The sequence below is a fragment of the Limulus polyphemus genome, unplaced genomic scaffold (assembly GCF_000517525.1).
Source record: "Limulus polyphemus unplaced genomic scaffold, Limulus_polyphemus-2.1.2 Scaffold2068, whole genome shotgun sequence".
Lineage (NCBI taxonomy): Eukaryota > Metazoa > Arthropoda > Merostomata > Xiphosura > Limulidae > Limulus > Limulus polyphemus.
Window position 1 is genome coordinate 118,447 of NW_013667678.1, and position 12,842 is coordinate 131,288.

General features: G+C 33.7%; 1 protein-coding gene across 2 annotated transcripts in view; it reads right to left on the reverse strand.

Moving 5' to 3' along the window:
• Positions 1 to 4,444: 4,444 nt before the first annotated feature.
• The window catches only part of LOC106465839 (tetraspanin-1-like), a 51,765-nt gene continuing 43,367 nt past the window's right edge, over positions 4,445 to 12,842 (reverse strand). Inside the window, exons 1-2 of one of the 2 annotated variants that reach the window (XM_022393796.1) lie at positions 7,289 to 7,757; positions 4,445 to 6,463 (exon numbers count right to left, since the gene is read on the reverse strand). In XM_022393796.1, coding sequence (XP_022249504.1) covers positions 5,372 to 6,463; positions 7,289 to 7,315 — 1,119 coding nt within the window. In that variant the 5' untranslated portion in view covers positions 7,316 to 7,757 and the 3' untranslated portion in view covers positions 4,445 to 5,371. Of the gene's footprint in view, positions 6,464 to 7,288; positions 7,758 to 12,842 lie in introns of those variants that run through there. The other variant, XM_013926081.2, reaches the window with a different exon arrangement.

The following is a 12,842-nucleotide window of genomic DNA, read 5'->3' on the forward strand; positions in this document are numbered from 1 at the left end:
ATATATATATATATATATATATATATATACTAGCACCACTTTACCACATCTGTAGTCAACATCTTATTTTAAACTCTATATAACGTTAGAAAAATGGCTAACAAATCTACAATGTAGCTCACTCTTCAGTCCTAATTTTAAACATTTTATAATTATTCACAAGTTATTGTTAAGTGTTTTATATATAAAAATAATCTGCTGTTGCAGAAAATGCTTTTGAGACTCGAATTTCTTTTGCCGTGTAAGTATTCGTAAATAAGATAATACTAATAAATTACAATTGTCAATGGCGTTGCTATTAAGAATTATCTTAAACTTCAACTAAAGGAAACTCCACCATAGCATAGCCATTTCTTACTTTTATATATCTAAATAAATGTGTTTATGTAGTTAGTAGCTTTTTAACGTTTTAATAATAAATTCTAATCAAATCAAGCTACCTACATAGATCAGGACTGAAAACACATACCTAGTAAGAGGCCTAATTAATTAAATGTAATGCTTAAACTGCATTATTTATAGTGATGATAATGCATTGTTTCATCTGTTGCGTATTCCCGCTTTTAACGATATTTTTAGCATCTATGTTACTAACAAATTAAGCCGTTAGGTGGCGCCATATTCATTATACTATTATTCTGCTTGTTTGTATGCACGACCGTTACGCTTTCTGACCGGTAGATATATTCCATAAGTAATAAATTACTTTAACAAAATTATATATATAATTGCAGAAATATATATATACGAGAGTAATGATGATACCTTAGTTGTCCCGTGGAATTTCCACAGGTCCAGCTTATATATAGAGGTCTGTAACTGGGTCCACGTCCTGCAGGTCAACAAAAATAAATTAAAAATTATATTTCTCCAAAACTACTTCACCGATTTCCTTCACATTGTAAACATAACTGCCAAAAAATATGTTCTTTCACGTGTCCAAGCAGCAATGCTATCGGATTTACCACTGCGACATAACTATTTTTTAGTATCCCAGTAGGTTTTATTAACTATAATAACTTTCAAAGGCAAATGAAACTATTTTGGCTCAACAACTAATTTTAATTTAAAATATACAAATAAAAAAAAATTATTAAATAAAGCTTGAAGTTGCTTCCAGGAAAGTATGTATATCATTACAATTATATACTTTAATTGTAGAAATATATATATGCGAAAGTGATGATGATATCTTGGTTGTCAACACTCGTGGAATTTCCACGGGTCCAGCTAGTTATCATTATTATAAAAGTGATTTAAAAATTACATGTGGACACATTTTATTTTTACGCGTGTAGTTGTATTAGTAGATGTGTTAAAATATTTGTTTTAAAATTATGTGTTGTTGTTGTTTTTTGCAGACATTCAATGCAAAAACAAGATGTCAAAACATTTAAAATCGTTTAAAAGTTAATTAAGGAAATGAGTTTGGTGAAAATAAAACCGGTATAGCAATGGGGCTATTCTTTAAATATCACCCAATTCACAGGTTATAGGTAAAAACTGGTTAGTTAACAAAAACGAACTGAAAAAAAAAAGATGAATTTTTACTTTTAACACTGATGTAGTTAAACTATATCTGATTGATTGTAAAAGAACAACTGCAGACTGAAAAATAGATCTTGTTCTACGAAACCGATCAAATGAATTTATGGAAAATGTATATGTATATACATGGGTACAAAAACTATATATATTTCTTTTTTCCAGTTGGAGGCTAAGTACTTTGTTTAGTTATATATTTGACATGTGAGCGAAGAACCATAGGCGTAGGAGGCGGGGGATCAAGAGGGGGTAATTGTCCCCCAGTATTCGGGCAAAAGCTCCGTACACATCTATAACTTTAATGTTTGCAAATTGGTTATGCCTCTTTAGAAAATATATTATCCATACGTGACATTTTCACTTGCACTTTTTTAACCCTTTAGTGCCGTATAGTTCCGCATGGAAGTCATTGCAACCATTTTTTTCAAGCGCTTTTTAAACTTTATAGTACATGATTTTAAGGTCAATTTTAAAATTTTCAGGCAAAACTCGCTTGCCCCGCCCCCCGGTCAAAATCAAGCCCCTACGCCTATGCGAAGAACCATAGTAGTTATTCTGGCATGGCAGTATTTTTCTATTACGTAACATAACAAAGAACACAAATATAAATTTATATCTAGTTTGCAACATGTACATCAATCAAATGCAACAAAATTCAATTTCTAACAGTGTGCTCCAAATTTTAACTACGTTCACTATTCCTTACAATTGGTAACTTTACATCTTGTTTCCTGATGCAGAAGATTAACCAACCCAACAACCTTCATGCAATTGACATATAATGCTGCAGCACATAAGAGGCCTAAAAGATTACTGAATCATGTGACACATTTTAACATCACTGAGTTATGCTTATGACGAAACAACTCGTATAAAGGTGTTCAGTGTTAAACCAATTAAATTTTTACCTGAGTTGAAAGGATAGTGTTATTCTAAAACAACAGGATTGAACAGTGGGAAGCAGTAAGGCTTTGAGTACAACAGATCTAAAAGCCCTTTAAGCCTAGTCCTTTTTTATTCTAAGGCCTATTAATGAAACATATATATGTAAATTTTATTACGTAATGCATTCTTTAATTTTTTCTGTATAGACATGGTTCATAATACACGATAACTATATCCAATTTGCTACTTTGCCCGTAATTAGTGAGCTAGTTTTATTACGTAACATATTATCTCAGGTTGTTTTATGGAGAAAGTTTATGTTACTATGGTAACATCATGATGTTTAGATAAATAGTTAGTGTATATTTGTGAGTTGCATTAAGTTTGACCAGATGATGTACTCTACAAAGTTATTTTTAGAGGGAATCTTTGACATCCTTATGGTGAATATTGTGTGTAACAATGGTTTATATACGTTGGTAAGTTTTTATTACGTAATACGTTTTTTTAAAGGGTAGAGTTTAGAAACACGAAAGATGTAGGCAGTAATGACTGTTTGCTCTTCTGTATTCGGTCATGTTGTTAGCTTTCTCTTCCAGTGTGGAACAACAGTAGTTTAATCTTTTGAAGCATAACATATATTCCACAAATTAGCCTAAAGCGGGCGCCATCATTTGCTGATGAACAATACTAAATTAGCTTTCACTGTACTTTGTGTATTATCAAGTCGTTCACACAAATATTTTATTGTTGTTGTATGTTGCTTATGCATTCAAGCAACGTTACACGAAACTATGTTCAACTCCAGATGTTGGATATTTATTCCCCGTTTCGTCGTTTGTTATGAATACAGTTTTGTTTTTATTTTAAATTGTTGTATAATTCTGTGTGTGTGCCATTTAAGCGGTATCTAGTTTTGTACCGCTATAGAAAATGTCGAATACCATCTTGTAAGGAGGATTCATAATTACGAAAAAGGCGGGAGTCACTCATTTACCATCTCAAAGTTCAACAATTTGAAGATATTCGGGTACCTTATACTAAATTCAAAATCTAGAAGAAGGTGGGGCGCAGTGTGGTGTACGGGGAATTCTGCCTTTTAAAAGAAGTTGTGATGTAGCCAGTTTTTTAGACTTAACTGAATGTAATTAACATTGAAACGGGTTTAATAACAGTAAAAATACACACACACCTCCTAGTAGCGCCATCACATGGAACTATTGATTACCGAATAACATTTACAAACCACAGGCAAAGGAGAAATTGTATGTTTGTGGCAGAAACAACCTCTGTTTTAATATCTATTTCATCTATCCTACATAAGTCATTCTAAACATATAGTTTGAAAATACTGGAGTAATTGTATTGTGTTTTTTTTTGTTTTTGTTTTTGATAATGTAATATATTCTTATAATTTCAAATTAAAGTTCGGAGTAGGAAATCTGTTTTAATTAGAAAATCTGATCTTTTGTATACAAAAGACTTGCAATGTTTACTGAAAGCTTGCCAAATTTCGTAAATATACACAAAACATATTAAAAGTTGTAGTATGGAAGCTGATGGTTACTTTGGGGTTACGAACTCGGTCGAATCGAACGAGTCCTAGCGAGAGAAAAAACAATCGTTTTATTCCATCGCACAGAAAACAATATAGTGTCAGTTTTTCACTTTGTCAATTGTTGACAGGACCCTATAATGCTATGTATTAGACAATTTTCTACACGTAGCTGTGATTCGACTGTAATCCTACGTGCACGAAAAGTAAAAGCCACGGCAGACTGACTTAGATAATCCACTAGTAACATTCAATTACTGCATCGACTGAATAAAGATAAAATTTACAAGAATATCTTTTTCAGCTGTGATTTCAGAAACTTTCGTTTCATATATAACAAAATTTCCAAATAGAAACAACTGCGTTTGTAGTTAACATTTCCAGGCCTATCTGCTTTTCGGCAATAAAATATAAAAAAACAAAAACAAGACCTTTACTCTCTAGGTATTAATAAAAAAATGTTTTATTTCAAATAACGTTTCGCCATTGCGGTTTCATTAGAGATAGTAGTACAAGAACTTTTCTAATTTTAATGCCAAAATGTCTAAATCCTTCCAGTATGTACTTCAAGTTGTGTAAAACAACAAAACTATATACTTTTCAATCATTAACAGTGACTTAACAAATAAATAGTTAAATTAACGAAACATGCACACATTACTGACACTAATTGTATTAGTTGAACCGTTGTTTTCGATAAGAAATATATGTTTTAAAAATGTTTCAACAATAAAATACACGCTTATAAATCAGTGTTGAACGCATTTTTAGAATACTGAAAATAAGGCTTTTTTTAAACATGAAGTACACATACATATACAGTGTTGACAAGATACTTGCAAGTCGTTGCCTTGTTTTTATAAGTTTTGTGTTTGTTTTTTCCTAGGGAGAGCAGTATTATAGTACATCTTATTTAGCGCCATCTAGAATTTTCTTAGAAATACTTAAGTAGGTGTTATATTTCCTCAAAATAAGAACAGTAACAGGAAACAAATACAACAAACAAACACGAACTAACAAAACAAGGTGAATAAAGATTGTCATGTTGAGGAAAACCTTCAAAATTTAAAATATAAGTTGAATCAATATATATATTAATAGATGGCGCTGACTTTGATATAGCTCTTTCTGACAGTACTCCTATATAGTTGTAAAACGGTTGTTTTGTTTTTGAAGGCTAAAGTATATATTTGTCAGACGAATAACCATAATATAATATAATGTTTAACTAACTTTTTTTTTACTTTTTACACAATACTTTGATGGCTAAGTTAGACTGTATTGTAAGGCTAACACGAAAAGTACAGTTAAAGGTGTTTTAAAGCTACTCGTGGACGCTAAACAGTTAACACGTATCAGGTCTGTGTTTGTTCAGCAGCTCTAATATTAAACGGCACTAGTTTTATTGGAGTCCCAACATTCACTTTCGTTGTTGTTTCCGTTTATGCTCTTGAAGCTTTCTTTGGAGAACGGTTCGTGTGGGAAGTGATTATTTGATAGTAGGTGATTTCCGAAGTTATTCTGTGAGGTGTCCCTCGAAAGACTGTCGTTTTGGAAAGAAGGTCTAACGTACTGCAAGTCTATTCCAAGTAGCGGAGAAGGTTCCTCGAGCTCTTGGAGAATCCTGATTTTCTGTATCATTTCTCGTATCTCATACCGGAGAATGCCGAGAAAACAAACTTTTAGGAATGCTATCACACAAAACCCTAGAACACACAGTAAATCTGCGCTTCCTTGGAGCCATCTCTGGACTTCATCATAGCACCCATCTTGGTAAACTTCACTCTCGAGATAACTCTCAACGCATGTGTGGTTTTGAAACGTGCTCTCCCATATTCGAGTTTCGAACTTGAAACGACAACAGCTCAATGGCACCATTTGGTGATACTTCGGAAAGTCTTGTCGCTGTCGTCGTAGCCAAAAAGTGTGGTTGTAGTCTCGTGGGCCGTCGACGCCACAACACTTGGCGTCATCCTGAATTTTATCCCATAATATTTGAAATTGCAGTTCTCTCCCATAATCCACTTGAAGTCTTGACTTCAGATCGTTACGTAAGTTGGCTGTTATGTGGTTGTAATGAAAGATCCAAATGATACCCAAGATGACGTCACCAACGAGGAGGGCTAGCATGATTGACCAGTAGACGTTTAGAAATCGTTCGTTCATTCGCACCGCCCCCCAGCAACCAATAGCCTGTAGAACGCCACCTTGTAGTGCAAGAGCAAAGTAGGCATACACTAGGGTGGGCTGGTGGAAACGTATGTAGGGAAAAAGGGCCATGTGGTGGTCGGAAAGGATCCAAGCCGCGAGAGACACGAAGATCAGGACGCTGAAAAGTAAGGCCAGGTTACAGGAGTAGATCCAGAGCCTGTAATACCTCATAGCTCTGTGGAGGAACATCGAGCTGGTGGTGGTGGTGGTGACGGCGAGCCCTTTGATAAACGACGAGATAGAGAAGACGATGTTACACTTAGACGACTTTTGGAAATACATGGAAGGAAAAGAAACATATAAACGAGCGTCAGTAATAATTATGACTTATGGTTAACTGATTTGTTGTTGGAAATACATAACGAAGATAAAAAATAAATAAACGCTAGCACCAGAAAAATTACGTTAGGGGTAACATGATGACGAAGATAAAAATAAATAAATGAACGCCAGCACCAGAAAAAAGTACGTTAGGGGTAACATGATATTAAGCGATGTCGTTACATCCCGAGATTTTTAAATGTTAAGACAGCAATCAATATGATATATCTATTGCAACGAAAGAAAGGTCAGTTAAGAAGAATGAATAAAGTACCATAAATTAAGATGACGTATACCAGTAATTTTAAGTTAAAGAAGAGAACAAATAGTGAATTATTTGTTCATAACACGAACAAGAAAAGAAATATAGTGAATTTAGATATAGAAAACTGATTGTTGTGTTACCGTGTGGAGAAACGTATTATTTTCACCTGCTAGAAAGAAGATATAAATCTAGGGTTAGCAAACAATTACAAACAGAAAATAACAGTTGAAAAAGAGTTCAAGAATTAGTATCAAATCGAACATAATGGTTACTTCATCGATCGTAGTTATTAATGATCATTCAATATAAGCCTTTCGCCATATAATGTAAGAATGTTTTGTAGTTTTTTTTTTGTTTTTGCCGGAACTGTAACACTTTATGGCCGTAGAATGTTTCGTACAACTAATGTTCTTATTTACGGATTTTCAATTCTGAAATGAGAATACATTCTATGGGTTTTTTAGGTTTAGCATTACTAGCGCCATCTGTTTTTATTACATACTTACATGCAAATATATTATGTTATTTGCCATGCATACGGCTCGTCGCTCACATTTAGAAGTACTACTTTTCCCGTTCTTCTAGTCATTTATTGTTATTTTTGAGGCTACACGTTCTGGCATTCTCAGATAACAAACTGGTCATATTAGAGGTTCCGCTTATACGAGCGTTACATTTGTTAAAGTACACGGCCTTTTGGCAAGTTATGTATGTCGACGTAAGAGGAAATATGCTACAACCACAAGATGTGACCAACGTGTGCGTATATTCCCAAACTGATCTTTGTGTAGCTGTTCAATTTATCGCCGGGCTTTCGAGCGCGTGTGCAATATCTCGAGGCTGTGCACGCGCTGCAGGAAACGATTATGAAAGTTCTACCGGTGATTTATCTAAGGTGACATTGGAACGCTATAGGGAATAATGACTGAAGTCTAGCAAGCTATAGAAGGGGGTTAACGTAGGGTAGTTAGTAGTTTACTGGTGTTCCCTCTTTTTTTTTTTTCAATATTGGCTCGAGGTTACGTGTTACATATTCAGTCAGTTTTCTCACTTGGAAGTTCCTCAGAGCTGAGGAGTATAAATTTATTCTCCCTCTGTCGGTCTGTTGTCAAACTTATTAAAACAATTTATGTATTAACATAACTTATATTTCAGGGGTGGAGTTGACTTAATCCTTTTTTTTTTAATTTTTGAACTATACATAATCTTTCAGTACATATTTCAGGGTTATATTCGAATCAACCTTAATGTGTCCCTAGGTAATTAAATATTCTAGCAAACTAGTTGCCATGAGTGAGTAACCTTACTCTGTTGCTAAGTAACGACGCCTTTCTAATGTACAAGATATATAGTTGAGGACACTGATAAGATTAGTCGGTTTCTAAATGACACAGAGTTCCAACACATTTCTCGTATAGTTATATAGTGAGTAAACTTGATCTATTTCTAAGTAACGATGCTTTTTGAAGACGTGGATAAGCAGTTTTAAGTATTGTAATACTAATAATGTAGACCGAGAGAAATTCAGAATTTTTCTCCGCAACACTTGATCTAGTGGTGAAATATCTGCCTATTAGGCTTTACAATCCTTTACACACATTGTTGTCACTGGTGTTTCTGGATCTGCTCTAGGTGTAAAAAACAAACAAAAAACTAATCATGAAAATTCAATGTTTGCGCATAGTCAAAATAAATCAAATATGTAGGGATTTTTTTTTATTTTCATGACAAAAAAAACAGTAATGAAAATAACAAAATTAATGACAAATAGTACTATAGTTGAATAATTGTAATAAAAAATTATTAAAATAACAGTAAAACACAAGAGGAAATCCTCAATAGCAGCGGATTTAATTAGATCTCAAATCGTTTAACAGATGAAGCTATGAGTTAAAAGTTTGTACTTGAAAAAAAACAAAAAAACTCAGAGCCGTTCTATGAGCCACTATGCCGCGGCTAAAAAAAGTCACGATTACATTGACATGTATTTTCTGTCTCACTTTGATGTATTGAATAAGGGTCGATTTTGCATATATATGCGTTTTTATTTATTATTACTTATTTATTGAATACTTTTTAGTATTTGTGTGTTTGTTGTTAAACAAAATGCTGTACAGTGGGCTATCTCTGCTGTTCTCACTGCGAACATAGAATCTCAAATTTTATATTCATACATACTGCTGGGGATGTTTTTAGTATCTATATATAACAAAAATAGTTAGATGTTGTTTTTTCTTTGTCCCCTGATGGGTCAGCTGTAAGTTTGCCGACTTATAACGCTAAAATCCGAGGTTCGATTTCCCACAGTAGACAAGAGTGCAGGTAACCCGCTTTGTACTAAGAAAACAACATCTGCTCGTATCTTTCTATACAAAATATAATAACAGTTTTTTTCGATAAATTGTTTTTTGTATGTTCGTTGTCTCATTGTTTTAATTAATAATAGTGTCAGTTTACATCTGTGTAATATAAAGAAGAAAATGGCAATAGTTATTTTTTTACCGGTTGTAGTTCTATTTAGTCCGGAAATTAGATGTCTGAATGTAGTTTAGAGAATAAGAAAATATCAGCGCAGAGCTGACAAAATATTGATATGCAAACACAAGTGACGAAGAAAAATAATTGAACCCAGTTCGCAAAATATATGTTGTAAAGTTGATTTCTTGATAATGTTTTTCACAGTAGACACACACTGGCATTTATTAAGATAAAGTCACTAGGTTGTTACATTTTAAGTTACCAGACAAAAACAAATATAAATCTTTAAGAAAATTAATCGCCAAGACGTCAGTTGTGGAAATTTTAAACAAAAGTTACATGTATATAGTTAGAAAAAGTCATTTTAAAGTCCTTACATGACAATATTCTACACAAAAGTCACGTAAATATTTAGAAAGATCGGTTTTCTAGTGTTACTTGTCAATATTGTTCACAAAAGTCACGTAAGTACTTAGGAACATCAGTCTTAAGGTTGTTACTTGTCAATATTCTGTCCAAAAGTCACATTCAGATATATAAAAATAGTCTTCAGGCCTAGATTGTTAACACTATACATAAAAGTCACATCTGAATACTTACATTAGTCAACTGATCGTTAGTAGTTAGTATTCTACACAAAAGTGACATACAAATATTCAGATAGATTAGTCGCCAGGTCATATAGAGAAGTCACCTGTAAAGGAAGGTTAGTCTTCAGTCGTTATTTGTTAATATTCTACACAAAAGTCACATATAAATGTTCAGATTAGTCACTTTATGTTCAACCATTCGCCAGTTGTAATCCAGTCTCCCACAGAAGGTAATTTATCGACCACATTATTTCATTTTGTAAGTATAACGTATTCAATAATAATTTAATCGCATTCAGTTGTCATGTAATATATGATTGATACAATCAATAATATTGATTATCATTACTGGTTTATTTGTGTATGTGTGTTAATGTAACAGATAATTCATTTATATATATAAGTCTACGAAGTATTAACAGTTTACTGATGTTATGTTTTCATATTATATAGTTCTGGTATGGCCAGGTGTTTAGAGAACTCGACTCGTAATGTGCGGGTCGCGGGTTCAAATTTCCGTCCCACGAAACATGCTCGCCCCTTTCACCCGTGGGAGCGTTATAATGTTACGCTCAATCCCACTATTCGATGATAAAAGAGTAGCCCAAGAGTTGGCTGTGGGTGGTGATGACTAGCCGCCTTCCCTCCAGTATTTCACTGCTAAATTAGGGACGTCTATCGGAGATAGCCCTCGTGAAGCTTTGCGCGAAATTCAAAAAACATATTATGTATTTTTGTTAAAATACATCTTGTTTTTTAGTGTACTAACGTTTTGTGTACTACTTGTAATGTTTATTCTAGACGTAATTTTGTTAAAATCGATCTTATGTTATAGTGTGGTAGCGTTTTGTGCGACTTCGATTCGGTGTTGTTAAAATCCAGCACTTTTTCCAGTGTATCAACATGTTTGCACCTAATTATGTGTGATTTAGATATAATATTGTTAAAACCCAGCACATGTTCGATTACAACAACGTTAATATCGATCACTGGTGTTGGAGTATGGTAACGTTGTTTGTGGTTAATTATCATGACTGAGTCAGATGTAGTATTGTTAAGATCGATCACGGGTGCTGGAATGTGGTAATGTGTTTGTGGTTAATTATCATGACTGAGTCAGATGTAGCATTGTTGAAATCGATCACGGGTGCTGGAATGTGGTAGTTGTTTGTGGTTAATTATCATGACTGAGTCAGATGTAGTATTGTTAAGATCGATCACGGGTGCTGGAATGTGGTAGTGTGTTTGTGGTTAATTATCATGACTGAGTCAGATGTAGTATTGTTAAGATCGATCACGGGTGCTGGAATGTGGTAATGTGTTTGTGGTTAATTATCGTGACTGAGTTAGATGTAGCATTGTGAAAATATATCGCGGGTGCTGGAGTGTGGTAACGTTTCGGGTACTTAACCATGTTTGATTCAGGTGTAATATTTTCGAAAGGTATCATTGGTAGATTGTGTTGATGTTGTAAACATGATACTTACTTTAACGTAGCATTAAAATATGTGAAATATCAGGAGGAAATTGATTAAATGTTGAAATATTGTCAACATGAACCTTCAGTTTTGTTACACTGTACATCATGTCTTATTTTCCAGTTTTATATCAATAAAAGTAACGAAAACATTGTACCAGTGTGAACAGATAACGAATATTTATTTTTGGTAGGCAAGTATTATGAAGCATTATACTAATATATAAAAAAAACGTTATTAAACACCCCACCCTCATGTAATCCAGTAAGGTTTCCAATTTTAAAAAGAGCGCTTTTTCTTGTAAACTAGTAACGATTAACGTTAGATTATTTGTTTCAAAAGCCGAGAGCTCGGGTTCGTTTTTCTGGATGTTTCTGGATTTAGGAGCTGACGAGCTGGGTTCAAATACGCACAATACTACCAAATATTCCCACGTTTTAAGTTCTGGATGCGATATGAGAGTGATAGCCAATCCCTTAGTTTGGTTGTTAGTTCATAGGATGCTGCTGACTGTTTACCTTCATTTTGGTCAGTAGGTCAAAATTAGGGGTTGTGGCAGACTACCTTATTATAAATCCAGCACGAGTTTCAGTTTAAAAAATAGCGTATTTCATGTACAGTGTGCCTGTTATAAACTGGCATAGATGAATGTTAGGTTTACAACACAGATTCTTTGTTGGTGAAGCGTGTATATCAATCGTCGAGATAACATTGTTGTGTATAGTGTTTAATGCAGAAGTTAGCGAATAGTAATCCCGTTCATCGATGTGATGAAACATCCCCGTTAGATTGAAGATATATTTTCTTCTTATAACTGAAACGCCACGTGATTTATAGAAAACGATTTAATTGTAATAAGTGATATTATGTCTCTGTTGAACTTGTTCTTTTTTTTCTGACTTGTCTTTGATATTCTAAAAGTTTGTTGCTTTTCTTGCAACACGTGGAATTGTTTATCGCTTATAGTTGTAACAACCAATTCTAGGTTCATCTTTACAGTTATTAGGGATGAGAAGATCTCATCCAATTGCAGCCTCCCTCTCTCATCATGCTTGATCTTGTGTATTTATATCGTTCTGATATTCATTAACAATGTAAATAGACCGTGAAAGTATTATATGTATATTTTACTTTATATCTTCCTTTTGTATTTTTTTTTATTGATCAGCTAGCTGAGTGCCAGTCATATGGCGGTAAATGCTTATTAATTTGTCCTCTGAAAATTAAATCTCAAAAATGTTTTCCAAAAATTGATTATATTATATGAACAACATATGTATAAAGAATGTTTATTTTTTTCTAGTATTTTACGAAAACATTTTCTAGGTATATTTGGTCATATCATGTAAGTAGTTCTTGATTAGAATTTGTACTTATGTATATGTTTGTGTTATATTCAATTCTGCTTCTTCATAAAGCCTCGGCCCGGCATGGCCAGGTGGTTAGGGTGCTCGACTCGCAATCTGAGGGTCGCGGGTTTAAATCCCCGTCACACCAAACATGCTCGCCCTTTC